This window comes from Colletotrichum paranaense (assembly GCF_030867605.1).
Source record: "Colletotrichum paranaense strain IMI 384185 chromosome Unknown Scaffold_10.1, whole genome shotgun sequence".
In the NCBI taxonomy this organism is placed as follows: Eukaryota; Fungi; Ascomycota; class Sordariomycetes; order Glomerellales; family Glomerellaceae; genus Colletotrichum; species Colletotrichum paranaense.
Window position 1 is genome coordinate 49,157 of NW_026848968.1, and position 20,450 is coordinate 69,606.

Here is a 20,450-nt window from a genome sequence, read left to right on the forward strand (position 1 = left end):
TTCTCGGATCGGATATCAAGAGAATGCGGAAACTTTCACCAAGCAGGTGTAGCCAACGCACCCATTGTGGACTTGTGGTAAGATTTGTGCCATGGGAACACCGGTGGACAGGGAAGCTAAGTAGGCGGCAAGAACACCGTTGACTCGCTTCGTCAACCATGAGAATGCCCAGCGTTCCGTAAAGCAACCAATGGCAAGCCGAGGACGACAATGTTTCTCTCTCCATATACGAACTATGAGAGGCTTCAGAATGGAGATGGGGCGTCAGCATGGAACCAGTAATGACTCTCGACCTAGGCTTAACTGAAGTAGCTTCCCCATGAGCTGTGTGTGTGCGTGTCCGGAGACGATTGTCGCACCGCTATCGAACCATGCCCATTCCTACTTAGGGGCACCGGGGAGGAGGACGAACGCCACAAACGTGGAAACTAGGATTGCAGCAAGGGACCTGTGGTTTTGGGGCCAGACCTTTTTCCCCGACAACATGGGGATAAAGATCATAGCCTGATAGCCATCCAGTCGACAACATTTGAGGCGAGGAGAGAAAGGGACAGCCGTATTGAGAAAAAGGTCATACTCCTTGTCAAAACAGTGGGCGTGGCGAAGTGGTCCAAAGACTCGATGAATAAAACCATGTGCGTTTTCATCTCCCATCAGCCAAGACCATGAGGTGTCGGTAATTCGAGCAAGCAAGACTAGTCTGAAATAATGTGCGAGAAAAGATCTACATCCTTCCATCAGCCCACTGGCCCTCCCATTTGATTACCCCATCTTATCCCTGAAGACAGTGACGCGTGAACTCTCACGACATATTCGGCCAATTAATTCCCATCTAATGGAGAACAAAGCCGTTAAGGGGTTCGGGACGATGGTGCCAATCGACGAGTAAGATGGGCTTGTGCGAGACAGGAGTCATGGGCCTGGAGGACATACACGATCGCTCGAACCCACCTAGCTAGATCTACGTGGTACGCCGTGACATCTCGAGGCCGCTACGGTACCAAGAGCCACGTTCGACTGACGTTGATGTGATCTCTGTCTGTGTGAACATGGTCGAAAATTCTATATCTTCCTTCCTCAGGTACTCTTGGCCTTCAGACATCACGACGGCACTCTTTGATAATAATCGCCATAACAACGAAATCAACAGCAGAAGCAGCAGAAAACATCATTTCCGGAGGAAAGTTGGCACATGGGATTCACCGTGGTCGAGGTAAACTAGCACAGGGTACCAGCGAGTCCTTCCCGTCCACGATTCGCAGTTGTCGACCGTCTTCAATGTCTCATCAAAACGGAAGACGGGGTCAGAGCAAGTCAATCAAGCATGATGGTAGATCACCTAGAAGTCTGCATTCCAGTTCCACGAAAGAGCGAGGATATGGGACCACTGGTTTACATCTTGTAGCTGGCTTGAGGCCAGGGCAAAGGGGGCATGAGGCGTTGGACAAATTATGGCCACGTTATTCGCGACGGTAACAAATTCAGTGGCACGCCGGTTACCCGTCGCTTGTCAATAGTCCGACGCATGTTGCTGGCCCCTAGGTATCCGTGGATTTGGCTAGAATTGCCATCGTTGGTCAAGCCATTACGACAGAGATGTGGCTGGCTGGCTAATCCTCCAGACGTAACGGACCGTTGCCAGGAACCGTTGTGCTGGTACCGCTGCCGTGGAACTAAATAACAAGACCTCGCTCGGACATTCGTCTGTTAACACTTGCACCGAGTAGCAGTGCTACTGGCGCCGGACCCACGAAAGCTTGGTCCTGATCACGCCAACAACATTGAAGCCACGGTGAAGATGCATTTTTGGTTCATCTAGTGGGCCGTCGCCGAGTCAGAGAGGTGGGATGTGTCAAGGACCTCAGGAAAATGGTCAGTGATATAGTGATTATCTTGTGCAGTAGGAGTTCGTGCGAGAGGGTATACTGAGGTAGATACGGAGATGATGGGCCATTTCGACTTTTCGAATCCTTACTATAGCTCTCGTGGTTGTCCATGGGGAGTCAATCGAACAGTGAAAAAATCGATGTGGTCTTTCGCCAAAGGGCTGCTCACCACGGAGAGAATCGCTCTCATGCTATACGAGGTAGTAGATGTTGGCCCGCCAGGTAAACAACACCGCACGGATGATTCTGCTATGGCCATGAGCTGTAGCCGGAATCTGCTCTGCACAAGGTCACTCCGACGACTGAGACTCCTCTATGAGAGCTTACCTCGCGACGGGGAAGATGGCTGACTGTGCAGTCCGCATAGGTAGTCGGAAGAAGTAGGCTGTCAGGCATTGTCTTCACCTGAGCGGAAAGAGCTCCAGCCCCTGCCATTGGCTACCCAAATCCCTGTTGGAGTGGAATGACGAGCGGACTGTGAGTAAACGTATGTGTACGATTTGATGCTCGAGCTTCAATATCGTTGCGTGGGGTGGAAAGGGGGGATGGATGCATGTTAAGCACTAAACATTCTCGCTCTGAACATGCAACAAGGGCTGGGAACACTGATTGGATGGCTGGATAAATGGCACTGGGCAGAAGCTGGAGTTTGGGAGATGGGGTTAGAAGCGCAGATACGGGGACGGGGATCAAGGAAACAAGTGAGAAGCTGAGGCGAGGACGAGAAGGACAATGGACAGGCGGCAGGGAGCTGGTCGGGACGCGAGTGACGGTGACATGGTCAGGGTACGGGGAGAGCGATGAGGAATCAAATGCACAAGTTCAGACAGAGCTGATGGGAAACCGGCCGGAGCTCCTTTACATGTCGGCGCTGATATGCCCTGCATGACAATGGTGAGTTCCATTGTTGTATTCTTGCGGATACCTCACCTACCTTAGACTGAGGTGTATCCGTACGGTCGGCCTGTGGCCTCTCACCCTGCGATGGTCAAGAATCGACGACGAGCCGGGGTCAGCTGGGAATAGATGCAGGTGAGGTGCAGCTGGAGGTGGGGATGCTTGTTTCATGAAACCGACGGGTCGGTTAAGAGCTAATGATTCTTTCCTGCTTTTGCTGTGAGATTTCCGTGTCTACGGAGTAGCTATGTACTCGGCATGTCCTGGCTGGAGATCATTGAGAGGCCCCAGGGATGGGGGGGGGGGGGAGGGCCGGGGATGAAATTGTAGAGGTGGGTCTGCTGTGAAGGGGGAATTTGGAGGAAAAAAGAAAAAGGATAGGGATACCTGCAGCAGAAGGGAAGGGGCAGCATATGAGGAAAATGCCAAATCGCCAAAAATTCGCTTGTGATGTCCATTTGTGGCCTAGTCTGGCTAGCATGGGGGGTTGCTAGCCTGTATCCGTACGGAGTTTTTGTTTTCTTTCCTCACCAAGCACACATCACCAAGCACACCTCACCAATTACACGATCCATACTAAAGGCCCCCGGGAGAGGAGAAGGAGAGGGAACCTAGTTGTTGGAGAGGATGTGGAGCTACCAAATGTACACCATTGCAGGGCATGCTAGTATCATCCCAGAACAGCGAGTTGACTACAACTATTGAATCGACGACACCATGCTACCGCCGTATGCATGGCCTATGTATGAGACGATGGTCTCTACAGCTGAATGATGAATGTTGGAGCTGGAGTTAAAGCTGCCGAGTCCGAGAAGGCCAGAGAGTAGGGGGCTGATAGTTCTGCGAGAGAGAGGAATACGAATGCCTGACGTGGATCAGCATGCGTCTCCTCCATGCCTTGCGGATACCCTCACTCGTCAAAGGCTTCTTCTATCCATCGTCCCAAAGCCGCGTTTGCCAAATTCTTGCCTTCTTCGTCCGTGCCAGACCATGCCATCCTGAAATGTCGTGGCGGTTAGCGTCGTGGATGGGTTGGCGGAGGTGCTGACGGCCAAAGGGATATGGGCAAATTATCCCGCATGCGTGACAAACGACAGCCAACCGTTGGCATCATCTTCAACACCTGCAGCATGCGTATCCGGGCAGAGAACGCACTTGCTGTTCATTTGTATGCCACTTGCGCCTCCGGTCCCGTAGTGTCGGTCCGTCCGCTCGCCAGTCCATTGCCGTCAGCACGCTACAGCACACCCAACGTCGAGAACCGTACAGCTGGAAAGGATGCCAACGGTCTTTGCTTGCAGGTTTCAACGTAGCCTACTCCTTGGTGCAGCGGCTGCCACCGCCCCAGGACACCTAGTCGCCGGTGTCCCAAGCCCTCGGGCGCAGCTAACACGGACGAGGTACGCAAGCCACAATCAGCGCCTACGGCATAGGGCTTGTCAAAGAATATGCTGCTGGCTCCGGCCGGGCCCAGCGCCGCCGATTATGGCGTCGGACGAGATACCACTTTGGGCGCAATTGTCCCGGAGCACCCTCCAGCATCGGCGGGGGCAGAGTTGTTCATCCTTCCAATGCAGCGAGCCAGTCGGCAGTTGAAGCGATCTGGCTAATCCGTCCCGATGCTTCGTTTTGCCGTGGCCATGGGCGTGAAAGCTGCCATCCCATGCTAGGTAACTCAGACATCCGATATCCCAAGGGCTCGTTCTGTTGTAAATCTCGCCGACACGTATCCTGCATGATCGGGCTATCAACCTCGCAAGTGCAATAGTTTCTCATCATCTGACCCCTCCTCACGCAGCAGTGTCAGTCATTCGACAGAAGAACGGTATTCGATCCGTCAATTTGCCAATATGCGACAGATACGATGCGGCTGGATAATCGCAGGAGCCAGAAGCCAGGGATTATATCCAAGCAAAGTTGATAGTATCCGACAATATTGATATGATGGGAGGAGGTGGTGGATGACGGCGCCATCATCCCTTCGCCGTTGAACACCCCTCAAACTAAACAGACCTAGGTCCCAGAGGAATGGGAACGAGGAGTTGGGCAGACAGCCACGGCGTCCAGCCCAAGCATGCCGGCAAGCAACTTCACTACCTGTACCAGAGTTAGCGGCGACCCAGTAGCGGGGTCACACCGTCGGGTACCATGGTATGACAATTTCTCGTGGAATGGGGGTGTGCTGTTTGTCGCCAGTGTGGGTCTGGATTCATACTTACGGACGCAAGCCATGCCACCCCCTAGCATCCCGTTGCGGAGCCAGACCTGTCGACGGACGTAACCGCGAGTGCGGTGAGGTAGCCATAGGTCCGTCGCAATGCCATAGGGGTGCACCCATAAATGCGGACAAACAAGCTATGTATCGCTCGTTTGTCAAGCACTACCTTGTAATGGTTTCCATTTCTTTTCGTCTGCCGCGATTTACGATTTGACGCTTGTATTTGCTTCTTCTTCTCTGTCATCTGCGATCGGGTTCCCTCGTCAGTTGGTCTCGTTCACACCGGCCCTGGTTCAGAAGGAAGACACAAAGAGTACTCAAGTACGAGACGCCATTCATGCACGTCTCACCCAAGGTGCCTAAAGCGGGCTCTCTGGCGATGGCGTGTATTCGCGTCAATATCCGTCTTCGTAGAGACCGTGCAAAGAATGCGAATAGCTGCATGCTATGTGAATCATGGACCATCCCGCGGCCCCAAGACCCATGCCAGCCGTGGTCCCAATCCTTTGGTTAGGATTGAACTGGGGCTTGAATGATTTGGACTGGGGTCTGGCTACCCTACAGCCGCCTTGCGGTAGGACTAGGCGTTGTGGCAGAGGAGGAGCTCGGTGCCTCGTGGTCTGGAGAATCCTTTGTAGGCCGTTGCTGGGGGCCGGCTAGACCGCGCCGGGCAAAGTCCAAAGTGTTGATATTCGTTGGGGTGTCCCCAGTGCTTCCGCATGCGTCGAGGTCTCAATGATGTCGATGACTGTTTACAGTACGCCTGGCAGTTACCAACAACGGGCGCAGACCAGAAGGGGGGGGCCATGGCAGCGTTTCGAAGGCTTGGAGATGTTGTGTCCGCATGCGGCAGCTTTCCTAGCAGTCTAGTAGTGGCCCGACAAGATGGAGGAGCCGTAACCAGACGCGTCGTGAAGTACGTCCGTAGGGTGACGGGCTGTCGTCTTTGGGATCTTTCTCATCGGCAGCAAGCAGTGATCCTCGGGTCCAGGCTGGGCTTGGATATTTGGTCTCGGCCGGGCCTAGTAAAGTCGTTGACGAGGACAATGAAAAGTTAAAAAGTAAAGGTAGAGACATAACCTAGTGTGGGCATCTTGACCCCACAGCATCGACGATGAGGGTAAGGTGGTGAATGGGCGAGTGACGCTATCTCCGGATGGCATATTGCCGCGCCAGGAAAGAAACATTGACGGAATGGGATTTCGTATCTCGTCGGCACCCCTGCTCCTCTATATCTGGTACCACCGCCCTTGGGCACGTGACACTATCGAGGAAGCTGCATGCTCAGTGAGGCGTGCAGAGGTGGCACGGGTGGAACCGACGATCCATACTTGGGCGAAATAATGGCAGGCTCGATTACCATGCATAGATGTGATGTTATTTCCTCATCCTTAGCCCTTGATCGGGAAGATGGCGAAGGGAACGGGTGACGAGTGAAGTGGTATCAGAAAAGCTGGATAAGCACTGTAGAGTACCTCATTACTCGTTGTTTGTGACGCGATACGTTTATGGTGGTGCAGTCCCCAAATTCTGGTTCAACGCTCCGGACGGCGCTGTCCTGCAGATGCTGTATTACCTCACTAGGCAGATATGCGTACATTACCGTATGGCCCCTGCCCCAGGTTACCTCACTACTTTGGATAAGGCGAGAGAGTTCACGAGATAAGGTATGCCTGGTGCCAGTGGTTATACCTACCTTACGTTAGGTAAGATAAGGTGAGGTAAGGTAAGGTAGGCACTCCGAACTGTAGGTATATTTGTACCTTACGTCCCTACCTAGGTAAGGTACCTACCTAGGTAGTATGTTCAGGAAGGCATTGAGGGCACCTTACCTAATGTGCCCTGGGCGCCTGAATTGGCGGGGGAAGAAGCCGCCGTTGGTTCTTTCCGGGCGGTCCCAGCAGGATGGCTCTGACTTTTGGTTGGTCCCAACAGGAAGGAAGGTGTGTAAGCCTCCCGGCGATCCGCACAAGGACCTTCTTGTCTTTCTTTCCTTGGACGCCAACCAAAACGCTCGAGGCACCATGGCACCTGCCACCCACACGCCAACCCCTGGTCAATAAGATCAGAGGTGCTATGAGGAAGGAATGACCGTTGCTGCACTACTATGTACGCAGTACGGAGCGAGGTACTTACTTTTGCATCGGCAACCCAGAAACAGTGTCTTTTCTTCTCCAACTTCTGGTGTTGGCACCTTGAGCCCGACACGGCGAGTTCGCATTTGTACCCGGACCGAGTAAGAGGGGACGAAATGAAGTGACGGAGAGTTCCGGTGCTTACTGACGCCCAAACTCTGCCAGGTACTCGTCAATACCTTGGTTACTTTGGGAGTGCCCGAAGCATCGTCCCTGTTCCGTAGACTCTACGGACAGTCACCCAACTAAGGTAGAATGGAGAAAGGAGATTCTGCAGACTACGTACAGAGAGTACTAGTATCATCTGCCTCCGTTTCCGCATCCGCGTCCGCACCCGCTCTACCGTATCCTGGCCTGAGCGGAGAGCCGCAAGATCAAGGATAGATAGGTAGGTAGGTCTTGAATTTGGCAGTGTTCTTCTGCAAGGCACCTGTGAAGGCTGTGATAAACCCGGCAGAGGAGGAAATAGGACGGACCCAGCCCAGGACCCAGGGCTGCAGACCCCGGTGCCGACCTCCTTTCGTTGCGAAGGCCAGCCGTCTTGCTCTGTATCCAATCCCTGCTCCGCCTGTGGAGAGGATGGAAGGCAAGGGAAGGCAAGGGATCCCCCGGTTGCTTAGGTACCAAGTATCTCACCTTGGCTGTTGCGGCGTGCCGTTGATGTTGGCGCACGTTCCCAAGGCTGGGTACCTGGCCATATGCCTACTTGTCGCCTGGGTAGCCAATCAGACCCTTGGGTCTCTCCAGATCTCGCATTGCCGGCCACATTCGGCAGGTGGTTCTTGCAGCTGGTAGGGGTCGGGGGATACGTACTCGCCCACCTTACACTACCTTGCCTTACCTAGCAAACTCATCCTCCACTGCCTTCGTGACTTTCTACTTACCCACCCAACATCACCAGGCTTGTTGACAACCGTCACCTCAGCACTGACGTGTGTATTTTTACTTAGCATCCACTATGCCGAAACGACGCCAAAGATTCTCATATGTCGGTCGGCGATGGAAAAAGAAAGCTGCTCCTTTCAATCCCACTCGTTGCTGCCTTACTTTTGGTCCAGATTGGGCCCATGAACATGCGTACGGATACCTACTGCATGCACTGCCATACGAGTATCCATACAGGCAGAGTGCAGCTTGGAGGTTGGGCTCTAGCACTCTGCGCAGTATACCTTACTCCGTAATTACCCCGGTTTGATTTCGTCAACAAGACAAGATGCTACTCTCGCCAAGTATGGACAGAATAGGAAAACGCAACGATCACGGCTGCAAGACACTCACTCGTCCCCTCCCTGGCACTCTCACGTGCCTCACAGGCTAACCCTTACCCCGTTCTGTTCTGACTTTGCCTTGCAGATGATCCCACAGTCCGTACGGACACACCTTGTATACTGAAAACGAGAATTCAGAACGAGGCAGGGCGCGGTGTAGGAGAAACATGCAGTCCTTGGCTTTCTTGGCTACCTTCTCCCACTTTGGCTTGCTGGATACCTATCCCACTGCTTTGCGCTATCAGACGTTGCGCAAATAAGACAACAAGCTACCTCACCTTGCCTTACCTTACCTTACCTTACCTTACGCAACGGAGCATGAACGGTCATACAGGTACCGGTAGACTCTGCAGCGCCGTACCTTATGCCGGGTAATATCCGTGTCTGCAATTGCAGTTGCGCCTTGCATATGTACCTCGATTTCAAATCCTATTTGCATTCTTCATTTCCTTTTCTTCGTCTCTCGTTGCTTTTCTTGCTTCTTGTGTTTGCATTCGATTTCCTCTTGAGCCTCGGCAGCTCGGGGCACAGCCTGGGCTGCCAGCAATGAGCATCCCATCTCCGCATCGTCCGTAACTCTTCGGCCCTATCGCTCCCTGGACCCCGGAAACGCAGCAGAGCTTTAGGGTTTGCTGATACCTCAAGCTTAGCGTATCTTGCCATGGAAAACGGGCGTGTGCATTCTTGTATGGGCAGGTATGCATTTGCTTGTGCTGCTTTTCGCTCCATCCAAACCATCATGTGGGCGTTGTGAGTCCGTGACGTTTTGTGGTAGAAGCGCCAGGGCGGCTATTGGAAGCTTGCGGCGAATGCGAATGCGCGCCTCAGCACCGTCCATCGGTGAGGCACTGTCATCTGTGTAATCGGCCATCGTGCCTAAGGCCAAATGTACCTCTCCACCCGTTTCTGCTGGCAATGAACATCCCTGTCTGATTCCAGGTTTCACGACCTGGACCTCAGGTCAGGGCTAAGGAGCCAAACAGACGGCAGACGCGTCCATTTCTTCCCTCTTTTACGGTTTACCCCTCGTCTCGACCCCTCCGGAAGCTTGTCATGATTTGACATGGCTCATCCCATCATCAACGGAACATCACCGTTGTTACATGCCTTGGCGTTATACCTCGCATGTGGATGAAGCACGACCGACGACCTGAGCCTCAGCCTTGTTCTCTGGAATGAAGCCAACAGCAACACATCGGCGCAAAATGACAGATACAGCCATCCTACCCATTTCAGAACCAAGTCAAAGGTGACTGACTGGTTGCCTGTGCCTAATAGTCCGTTCACACTCTGACCAGTGACGCGGACAATACGCTCCGCCCCTGACAGCCGCTGGTCCCCTTGCCTAGGCAAAGCTTGGCTTAAAGGACAAGGGTCTGGTGTTTGGTTCGAAGCTTATGTGCTACGGTCGATGGCTAGCACACGTTGTGAGGATCTCCCGTATATCTCGTCTCTTGTTCGTTCTATTGACCTGATCGAGCCCTCGCGGCCCATTCACTTTGAATAAGGGCTGGATATCTGCCGTAGCAAGCGTGGCTGAGAGTGAGCGGGGTCCTCTCGCGCTGAAGCCGGGGCATTGAAGCTACTATTCCCGGAGACAGAGCAATGAACTGTGCGTAGTCATCGCCTTCGCCGTCTGGAGTCTAGTACACAAGGTACTTCATGATGCAGGCAACATCGGTCCACGGGCAATGCGGGTGGGGTCAGAAACTGACCTTTCCACTTTCAACCTTGGTTCTCTCAGCGTCTTTCTGATGGGAGTTCCTAAGCTAAGGCATTACCTACCTACTCCACGGTCTAGGTGCTACCTGCGGATAGGGATACTTTAGCTTAGTAACCGTCTTGCCCCAAGACGTTTACCTACCTCAGGTTACTGCCACCACCACTTTGCAGTTCTGGACCGTCTTTGAGTGCCGGTTTGCGTTGGTCTGGCTGTCCAGTAAATAGTGTCCCGTGCCTTTGTTGACCACAAGTAGTAGTCATGACACAGAGGTGCAAAGCCTGCTGCAGAAACAGAGACTGGAGATGGTCGAGATCCCATGATTCGTATATCAAATTCTGCCGTGCCACCGTGTCTGATCATGGAGACGATTCATCGACTGCTGTGCTGTGGCTCTGCTCTGGGAACAGCGATACGTAGCTGAGCCATGAGGTCAATCCCCGACAAGACGACGCGATGATGCATCCGTGACCGCCGCCTGAAAACAGCGTTGCAATTGCCGTGCACACTAAGTGCCATCTCGATGCTCCGAGGGACTCTGATGGACACAATATTCGACGATGCTCTTTCCGGCGCGATAGGCAAACAAGGCAAATCCAGTCCGGCGCACTACTAGCGCCAAATCCGTACGGATACGCCCGTTTTGAAGAGATATGTAGCGCAGTGTTCGAAACAGGGGTACGTGCCCATCTCGACTCGGGACAAGTTGAACACTGGCGGATGCGGGGGAAGGAAGGGTTCTGGGGTCCTGGGTCTTGACTCCCGATTCTCGACTCTCGACTCTCGAGGCGGGCACAAAGTGAGTCGCAACGTACATTTCACAACCTATGGGAAGGTAGGTAAAGTACCCATCTCCTGATACCCTAAGGTCGGTACGAGTCGAAACGTAATGTACCTTAAGGTAGGTGCACAATTCCTGTGCGAACACGGATACGTATCGCACATTTACACATCATTATGAGCTTACTTACCTAAGCCGCGGCATCAGAGGACAGGACAGGCCAGGCACGCAGGCCTAGGGACGGACGGGAGACCAAGACGTAATTCAAAGAGTCTCAGAGCTAGAGACCGATACCTGCCCTATCCGCTCTCCATGACAAGTACCTACCTCGTAGCTTCGTAGCACAAACCGTGAAGCTTGGCTCACTCGGCGACCCTGAAGTGCCTGGCCGGTTGATGTTGACGTTGACGTTTGACATTGACGTTGACGTCTGGCCGAACGCTTTGGTGTCCCTTTGGTCGGACCGTTTTCCTCAACCTATCTCTGTTTCTGTCTCTATGTCTCTCTGTGTCTCTTACACACACTCACATACGCACACCCTCACCCTCACCCTCACCCCTATCAATAACTCGTGCTCTACCACCCGGAAAGGCTCCCCTGCGGTGTCGTCCGAGAAGAGCAAAGAATCATTTGCAATTGTGCAACGGCGCCATGCCCATTGTAGCGGCACGCCATCCCTATTCGTGCTCCTGACAAAAACTACCAGGCCAATAAGGTGCCGGATGAGACCTGCCAGCCCGTGACAGACCAAAACCCGCCCCGACGTCTGATTCATGCACTCCCGTCACTCCTCTCCATCCACGCACGACTGGCCCAGACATGGAACTCAACCACGACTTTTCGTACCCGTAGTTTACTTTGCGTACGGATACCTACCTACGGATATACGATGCCGATAACCCACCTGGACGTCAACCTTTGCAACAGTACCTGGCCCGCTTTCGCCTCTTTTTGGGGCCCATCTTCGGGGCATACAGCGGCACCGGCCCCCGATTTTTCTATCTTGTTCTTCTGATACTGCATTTGCGGTACTATTTTCTCTACGGTGCCTGTCCGCAGACTTCAAGTAGGTGAATAGATGCCAAAGTTGACGCATGATGGGCAGAGCATGGCAGCAACCCTTACAGGGCACCAGAGAGCTATTAGAGATCGGATTGTTTTGATCAACCACCCAGCCCCACCAAAACCGGTCTTTCGTCCCGAGGTATCCATTCCATCCCTCCACCGACATTCCTGTTCACGGTCAGACCCGTCCTTTGGCCTCCCTGAATTGCAAATCTGCTTACGCTTGATTCTAGAAAGTTGTTGATGCATTCAAACGCACACTGGCCAGAGTACGGCACGCCAGTCAACGGCCATGATGAAGACCGAGAGACAGATTGACGACGTGAATATCGGGTGTGTCCTACCATACCTCTTCTCCTTAGGCTTACGCATCCCCCACCAATAGGGTTGGCCCCTCATCGTTGCCACCTCTTACACCATACCCGGCCTGATCGCCGGTCCGCCCACCAACTGGTCGCATTCCACTGATTACCCATCCCGGCCAGCTGAACACAGGCAAGGGCCTCCCGAGACGATGAATGGGCAGACGATGAGTGTATTAATGGCATGGCTGTTGTTTCCGTCAAAATTTACACTCATGAGTACGATCTTGTGTGTGCAGCGTAATGCAGCCGTTTCCAGCGAGGCCGGGCCTGATACACTCCGATCTCATCTCGGCCAGTCCATCCGTCTATCGTTCCTTGGTAAGACCGAAGGCGGACTGGGTCAGGAACGTGAACGGGAGCGGCAAAAGTCCATAGGGGTACCGAGCAGGGTTCGCCGAAGAACGTCTGCGGCGTCGGCGTGGGACAGGTACGCTTCATACTGCGTAGAGTACCGTGTCGACTCGCATCCGCATCGCACAACGCAAGCAAGCTGGGTACAGACATTGCAACTCCAGAAAGCTTACAGATTCTGCACCAGTGCGCGCCGCCGCAACCTTGACCAACCGTACATGCAGAGTCTGTGCATCGTGCGACTCGCACTCGGTCGGCTTGTTGAGCTGGATCATTGTGAGATATGCAGCTCAACAACCAAGTCAATCGAATCCATCAGTTGAAAGCAAGTCGAGTCCGACGATTCCACAATTTGAGAAAATTAAGACTGAGTGGAAAAAAAGAGAGTACACGCTTGCAGGGAAAAGTCTAATCATGAATCAAAGGATCAGTTCAAGATGAACAGATGTCAGCCTCCTGGGCGTATCGCTCGTGCTTCCGTCGTCTGTGCCCACCTCAAGAGCAGTGTCAAGGTGCGTTGACCTTCGTCTCTCCAACGAAGGCAAGTGAACAGTGTCAGACACATACGTGACATTCCGTCAGATGAATGAAGCAGGACCACCGAGCCGACGACGATCCCTGAGCAGTTGAGGTTATCCGAATGCGCCTGGCAAAGTTCGTCGGACACCAATCTCTCAACTCGGACCCGCCCAGATTGCCCCTCAATGGTCAGTCTTAGTCCAAGCACATACAGGCGAGATGGTGTAAGGTAAGGTGAGGGCAGGTGAGGGCAGGTGAGGACCTCTGAGATTACGGTATGAGCAACCATGATTATCCGTTGACCAGATGCCACCAATGCTAGAGCTAGAAGCCAGGAACGAGTCGGGGAGACGAATCAGCTGTGCCTAGCCCGTTCCGAATGCGCCTGCATGTGCCGTTTCTTGGGTACCTCTTGGATAGGCAAGAAACAGTTGGACCTTCACGATCGGGAACCCTCGTCGTTCTTACTATGCCCCATCCGTCCATTCAGCAGCGGCCGGTTCCAACAGCGGGCCACAGCCTGATCATATCCTAGCATCATCCTGGCCTCAGATCACAGAGCATCCTGTCCCGCTGGGTCCATGGCGTTGGCTTAGTTCTGGACTGTGGCTTGAGCCGGGGCCGCTTCGAGAGCCAGGGACAGGCCCCAATCCCACAAGAAGAACAAGGGTTATCACCAGCAGCGAAGCTGGAGCCGGGATAGGGATGGTCGACAGGGACTAGGGCGGTACGACAAGCAGTACAAGGGCAAGGGCGTGTGTCTCGAAAGGAGATAACCGCAAGTCAGGCTTGTCAATTGAAAGAAGTCTTTCCCGTCGCCTGGGTCTGGTCGTGGCACCAGCTTCGGCCGTGGTTCATAGGTTCCCTCCCGCGGTCACACTCTGTCATCCATGTGCAGTAAGTAGATAGTGTCGAGTGACCTTTGGACCAATAATAGGATCAAGTTCATACCACGATTGTGAAGTGATGCGGAATGATAGCTTGGGCTCGAGAAGACACCACTTGAAGTTATCTCGAGCCGGGGAGGAAAGTAAACAGAAAGAAAGGCAAGAGGGAAAGAGGAGGAAACGGGCAGTTGAGGCTCGTTGGTGATACCTACCTTCCTAGTGATGGTGGCGGTGGTGAGAGGTACCTCCGAATCCTACCTAAACTGAGTGCGTAGGTAAGGTATGTCGAGGACGGATGGCTCATCCTGTTGGATGAGTACAAAGCAAGTGACAAGCGGCCCCGTTCCGTACCGCGATTTCAGGTGATCTCCCACGCTACCAGTTTTTCTTCCCACTCACCTCACTGGCTGGAGAGAGCGACTCGGGCCTGGATCTAGGCCTTTCTCCTACCAAGGCTTCCATACTCCGTACCAGACCTCGAGGTACCGCAAGAAATGTACTTGTCTCTTCCATTGCTCAAAGGCGACGACAGCGACAACGATAACTACACTACGACGACGGATACAGCTAATGTCGACCTGAGCATTGGCACTGGCTCTGGCACTCTCCGTCTCTTTCCTTCTTCTTCTCCTTCTCTTTCTCTTCGTTCTCACATCTCTTGCGATTGCCAGCCCACGCCCACGCCCACGCCCATGCCCTCACCCATCCCCGCACCTCCAGTTCCCGATCTTAGAGGAAGATGTACTTTGCACGAGAACCTCGCATGCCTTTTCTAGCTTTGTAGCTCCCTTTTGTTAGGTTCACCCCAAAAGTCCGTCCTCTGACTCCCAAGCTTAGACAGGGAAGGCGGCTCGCCCTTTCCCAGCTTCTTCGGGTCGTGCTCTTCTACATTCTGGACCTCTGCCTCCCGGAGCTGTCCCATGGGCCACCGAGTACCGCTTGCTGCCGCTACCGCTGCCGCTGCCGCTGCCGCTGCCGCTGCCGCTGATGTTGGCACTTGCCCATGGTACGAAGTACCTTCTCTCGCGGACATGGGCTGGCTTCCAATCCGGACTAGGTGGGCGTGGGCTAAGTAAGGTAGGCGTGGGTGTAGGTCTGGGCGTGGAATGAGTGTGAGCGTGGGACATGGGGCGTGTGCCGGGGGATTTTCACGAACCGTCGCTCCACTTACCATCATCACCCATCACCCGTCTCTTCTGCTTCTGCGTCTGCGTCTGCTCTGATCCTGATCCTGATTTTGATCTACTCGTCTGGACTGGGGCAAGTTCCTTTCATCTACGACACCCCCGTTCTAATTCTCCCACCCTCTAACCAGGTTCGACCCAAACCTTATCCTTTCTTATTCTTTCGTCGTCGTCCCCAGGCCCTCCAATTTTATTCTTGTAGTCGGTCACATACGCAGTAGTCGTGCCTACCTACCTACACACCTCCTTCTGAACGCACAGCCTTTCCAACCTGAACGCTTCTGCTTTTGGCTCGGTTTCTCCACCACGCTGCTTCCACCTGCTCAACAACATATATACGCAGACATCCCACGCTCATCCAAGACCTCATTCAGCCTCTTCACTTCCAGCATCAACTTGCCATTAGCCTTCAACTACCACTTTACAACTATACTTCTTCTCCTCCCATATACATACACATACACATACACACACACGCACACTGATACATTATCGTCGAACTCCCTTGTACTCTGTTGATACCGATACTCACAAATCAACACTTCAGCCACTACCTCGCAAACTTTCCCACAGCCAAATATGTCTCTCGCTTCTCAAAGGAGAGGGCCTTGGTCCCAACAGGAAGACGCCTATCTCATGCAACTTGTCAACGACCAGGGCCCATTGAACTGGGTGCGCATTGCTCAAGCCCTGGGAACAAGGACACCGAAGCAATGCAGAGAACGATTCCATCAAAACCTGAAGCCCACCTTGAATCACGAGCCCATCACTCCCGAGGAGGGTGCCCAAATCGAGATTCTCGTCAACGAGATCGGCAAGAGGTGGGCAGAGATTGCAAGACGGCTTCACGGCCGCAGTGACAATGCCGTCAAGAACTGGTGGAATGGAAGCCAGAACCGCAGAAAGCGTCACGATCGTCGCAGGGCCAACCAAGGCAGCACCTCCGGCTACGACGACCGCAGATATGGTCACTCTGGTTTCCGACCCACTCTCACCATTAATTCTCATGCCGCCTCCTACCCTCACACGAGACACGGCATGTCGTCGCCTGTCTCTCCCGCCTTTTACACCCACAGCCACCCTTACTACCAATTCGAGTCGCCGCTTCCGTCGCCCAACTCTACCTCTTCGCCTGGCACAGACGGTCTTGACGGAGAGACGTCCACCATGTCCGATGCTGCCTCAAGCTACACCACTTCCCCCCAATGCCTCTCGCGGGGTACATCGCCATCTGTCCAACTGGCCCCGCTCCGCATGGACGAGAACTCGGCCCCTCGCTCGCTGCCTTCCTTTGGTAGCCTCATCAATGCTCCAACTGATAGAAAAGAAGCTGGCCACATGCGCCTGCCTTCTCTCCCATCCCACCTCCTCACAGCACCCAACTCGCCTGTGAGGAGTACGGTTCAGCAAGCCCTGCCGCCGCCATCTCCTTCATCTGCGGACAAGGACTCCAGAATGGATGTTTCCGCGCTTCTGGGCTGAGGAAACAACGAATTCGACTTTTTTTTTGTACCCCAAGGGATACAATTCCCATGTATGCCATAATGTATCACTAAAGAGTACATGGGTTCTGGAATTGCGAACCACGTCTAATGGGCGGTACGTCTGGGAATGGGACGTAAAACTTGTACCCTGGTTTTTTTGGGGTTGTTTTTATAGCTTTGATACCTGATATTCAAACCCTAGCGAGGGGATGGCGCAATTGGGAGACCTGAGAAATCAAAAAGGTCTGGCATGGGACGGCGGCAGGACGGTAGAGATTCAGGAATAGAATCTCACGCCCCTTGAATTTAGCTATACTGTCGTAAAAGGTGTATACATCACCAATAATCAAAAAGTCACGAAAACACATCTACGGCTACAAAATGCATCGTGACATGAGGGAATAGCAACATGGTTACAACTTTCAAGTTTTGTCTAGCCCAGGTACACCAACTGGGTATGGACACCTACCGAAGCACTCAAGCGGTCCTGATCAAGTCGGCAGTGCCTGGGCGAAACGAGAGGGGTCTCCCACGTTGGTTGGCAGCCACGTCAGCGACGATGAGTGGGAACCTCAAACGTCCAGGGCCAGACTTTCCATCGGTTTTTTTTTTTAAATAGTTATTCCCCGCCGCCGCTCGTTCGGCTGATATGGGCCCTCGATCAAAGTTTGTGCAACGTGGGTGCATATACATATATGGCTCAATCATAGTGACTGTATGGCGCGAGGCGCAAGGAAAACCGCAGGATCCAGGCACACAGGGTAAACATACCAAGGTAGACAGGCTTACGGGTTAATGAAAGAGTTGGTGGGTGATTAGTGAGCGTGCAAACTCACATCTGGGTTCTGCAGACATCGGATGGCTGAGATGCTCCAATTGCGGACAGGTAAGGATGGCAGAGGCTCAGGTAGCTATCAAGGGCGCTAGACAGGGACAAGAGGTACAGGTGAGGCGGAGGACAGAGCGTTCGGTCAGGGTCAACGCTCGCAGCCAAACACGAGATCGGGGATGTTCTGCTGCAGATGAGCGGGTGGGCTTTACCAGTGTCGATCATGACGAGGATTATGGCAACAGAACGGGGCAGATGGGAGGAGCGATGAGCGGCGGGGACAAAGAAAAGCGAGGGAGAAGGCGGAAGGCGGGCGGCGCGACATGGTGCGCCCGTCGTACATTGCATCGCATGGTGGATAAGGAATCTTTCGTGTACCTTCATGCATTCACACAAATAAGTCTCGAGTGTCGAATGAGTCGAGAAAGTATTGTCTACTTAACAGACAGGTACACGTCCGTTGCATATTCGTGGGCAGATGGGCGTTTGTGCTCCAATCTCATGATGGCTTCGTTCCTCAGCAAAACCTTGTATGGAGTAGACGCACGCGTTTATCTACCGCAGTAGGTACGGAGTTTGTAGGACATTTTTGGGCAACGGAACATGTGCCAAGACAGGATGATTCGGTCAATCAATCTGATGCAATACCAGATGCGGAATCGACGTGAAGATTTGGCCGCATGTAATTGGAGGGTAAGCCAGTGGGGGGTAGAGGAGGAGGGGAGAGGGGGATACCTACATAGTAAGAACACGGCCGAGAACCCTCCCTCATTCTCAATCCCTTGCTCACTGAAAAGTCAAATAAACATATCGGCCAATCTCACCACAGTTCCCCACGTATTCGTCCAGAGGAGGAGGAGAAAAGTCCAAGACGTAACAAAAACATGAGCTCGGTATCCCCTGTTTGCAAGTTAGAGTATGAAAATATACGAATCTTGAAACTTTTTTCCCTTCATCGGTCCATACGTAAGGTAGGCAGCCAAGACCCATGGACAATGCGAATTCGTACGGAGTGCCTTCCTCACAAATGTTTCCCCGAGATGCCCTGCACCTACCTTCCTGCCTACCTGATGTATCTATCTTGGCTGTGCAGGGAAGGCGAGACTCGACGAAGACGGCGTTAGGAAGGCAGGAGAGAAAAAGAGAAGGAGACGGAGACGGAGAGTAGACGGGAGGAATGGAAAGTAACAAAGTGACCTCGGCCAATGTATCTTTCCCATCTTTCCCTTCCATTTCCGTCTAGCCCCCACCACCGCCTCTCTTCCTCGAGGCCGATCCCTAAATCCGGACACCAGACGACGTCAAAGACACAGACTCGACTCGAGATGGTTAACTCAACCCGACCCGACTTACCATTGCTCTTGTGGCTTTGCCATGACAATTCTTCAAACGACGCAAGGACGAGGTGAAGAGACCCCTCTTCTCGCTTCCCGCGTACGGATACCATATCCCGTACATCATCTTGAGGAATGACGAATTGTAACCGAAAACATCCAGAGGAGAAGGAGCACAGACGTGGCCAAGGCAGCGCGACAGCGACGTCTATCAAATCAATCAAAAAGCACTCTGACAGATAGTTCGCACATCTTCACATCTGCTGCCGAGGCCCAAGGTGTATTTTCGTCTAATGTCTATTGCCTTCTGCATCGCCACCGGTCGTCGTTATCGTTGTCGTCGTCTACCCACGCATTCGCATCGCACGCACGCACCCGCGCGCGCTCCCACCAACTGTTGAGGAATTGGCGAGGCATTCGGTTGTCCATCAATAGGGGCGAGCGACAAGCACAGGAGAAGAGGGGAGGGCGGAAAACGAGGTGCCACGGTGCACCGTGATCTTCGCTGGACCCTGGTCGCCCGCCCTCGGAATGTTTGTGTCCCGTTGGCGATCCCTGGTACGGAGTACCACCAGCGGATGGCAGCAACCTGGCAGCGAATTGGCACCAAGGCCGTGCTGATGGGATCAAATAGGATCTGCGGCTCTTTTGACCCAGAAAAGTTCAACATAGCGGGGACAGCCACCCAGCCAGCCTCGTACACTCGCCCTATTCAACCCTGGGGCCTGTCACTTTATTGCGTCTCTTAAGATCTACGTAATATGTATCAGAATCTCAGCTCGCCTCGCGACCAAGCGAATCATGGCCATGTGTACGGACTGCGTGGTAAAAAAAAAAAAAAAAATTTTAAAAAAAGGAAGAGAACCTGAAGCCAAAAGAAGGAAGCCGGCCGGTACACGAGGGACCAGTCGTCTTCAAACCTGGTTGATCAAGGCACCAGCAGGCGCATACCAGATCTACGGATACCTAGGGCGAACGATCAAAGCAAACTTGGCCAACAACAACAAGCAGGGAAAACCAGCCAGTCGTTCTCCAAGCGCAGTATCCGAAAGTATTCCGGTGTCTTGCCTCAGTGACACCCACTTCGTGATTAACCACACGGGCTGTGTGAGCACGCATGGACGACGCCGAGTCCTCCATCTCAGCTCGACCAATCGTGAGCCTAGGGAAGGTGAGAGGCGTTGTCGTCCGAAGCGCCGGCGCAGCTACCAAGTCACCGTTGACCGTTTCAGACTACCGCCCAGAGAGAACCATGACGGTCACCAGTAGGGTGATGGCCTGGTCCGCGGCGACCCATATCCAGAACGTACCAGGAAGACTAGACCCAGCCATACGGGCCGTTTGCAACCACAAGAAAAAGACGTTGGATCGTTCGGCCAAGTCGACACCCGTAGCCCGACACAGCGTACATTTGAATGGAACAAAAAAAATGGCGGCCGTTCCCCTTCGTTCTACGACTGCAGATCTCGCATCGCTTTTCCTCCTTGACGTTGTCGTCATTGATTACATTCTCGGCATGCACCATCA

At 53.3% G+C, this 20,450-nt stretch overlaps 7 protein-coding genes across 7 annotated transcripts; 4 read left to right on the forward strand and 3 right to left on the reverse strand.

Moving 5' to 3' along the window:
* Nucleotides 1-1,815: 1,815 nt before the first annotated feature.
* Nucleotides 1,816-2,282, reverse strand: CPAR01_11681 (uncharacterized protein; the record flags this gene model as incomplete). Its single annotated transcript, XM_060495940.1, has 3 exons — nucleotides 1,816-1,959; nucleotides 2,014-2,166; nucleotides 2,214-2,282. 3 exons carry the CDS (start codon nucleotides 2,280-2,282, stop codon nucleotides 1,816-1,818), a joined length of 366 nt encoding a protein of 121 aa, XP_060344725.1.
* A 1,381-nt stretch (nucleotides 2,283-3,663) lies between these two features.
* CPAR01_11682 (uncharacterized protein) lies at nucleotides 3,664-4,096 on the forward strand (the record flags this gene model as incomplete). Its single annotated transcript, XM_060495941.1, has 2 exons — nucleotides 3,664-3,797; nucleotides 3,841-4,096. The coding sequence occupies 2 exons, from the start codon at nucleotides 3,664-3,666 to the stop codon at nucleotides 4,094-4,096; spliced, it is 390 nt and encodes a 129-aa protein (XP_060344726.1).
* A 4,253-nt stretch (nucleotides 4,097-8,349) lies between these two features.
* On the forward strand, nucleotides 8,350-8,454 carry CPAR01_11683 (uncharacterized protein; the record flags this gene model as incomplete). The annotated part of the gene is made up of 1 exon (XM_060495942.1): nucleotides 8,350-8,454. One exon carries the CDS (start codon nucleotides 8,350-8,352, stop codon nucleotides 8,452-8,454), a length of 105 nt encoding a protein of 34 aa, XP_060344727.1.
* Nucleotides 8,455-12,545: 4,091 nt separating this feature from the next.
* CPAR01_11684 (uncharacterized protein) lies at nucleotides 12,546-12,961 on the reverse strand (the record flags this gene model as incomplete). The annotated part of the gene is made up of 2 exons (XM_060495943.1): nucleotides 12,546-12,767; nucleotides 12,860-12,961. 2 exons carry the CDS (start codon nucleotides 12,959-12,961, stop codon nucleotides 12,546-12,548), a joined length of 324 nt encoding a protein of 107 aa, XP_060344728.1.
* A 1,625-nt stretch (nucleotides 12,962-14,586) lies between these two features.
* Nucleotides 14,587-15,168, forward strand: CPAR01_11685 (uncharacterized protein; the record flags this gene model as incomplete). Its single annotated transcript, XM_060495944.1, has 2 exons — nucleotides 14,587-14,833; nucleotides 14,930-15,168. The coding sequence occupies 2 exons, from the start codon at nucleotides 14,587-14,589 to the stop codon at nucleotides 15,166-15,168; spliced, it is 486 nt and encodes a 161-aa protein (XP_060344729.1).
* A 687-nt stretch (nucleotides 15,169-15,855) lies between these two features.
* CPAR01_11686 (myb-like DNA-binding domain-containing protein) lies at nucleotides 15,856-16,758 on the forward strand (the record flags this gene model as incomplete). Its single annotated transcript, XM_060495945.1, has 1 exon — nucleotides 15,856-16,758. One exon carries the CDS (start codon nucleotides 15,856-15,858, stop codon nucleotides 16,756-16,758), a length of 903 nt encoding a protein of 300 aa, XP_060344730.1.
* An 834-nt stretch (nucleotides 16,759-17,592) lies between these two features.
* Nucleotides 17,593-18,271, reverse strand: CPAR01_11687 (uncharacterized protein; the record flags this gene model as incomplete). The annotated part of the gene is made up of 2 exons (XM_060495946.1): nucleotides 17,593-18,023; nucleotides 18,238-18,271. The coding sequence occupies 2 exons, from the start codon at nucleotides 18,269-18,271 to the stop codon at nucleotides 17,593-17,595; spliced, it is 465 nt and encodes a 154-aa protein (XP_060344731.1).
* Between the last annotated feature and the right edge of the window lie 2,179 nt (nucleotides 18,272-20,450).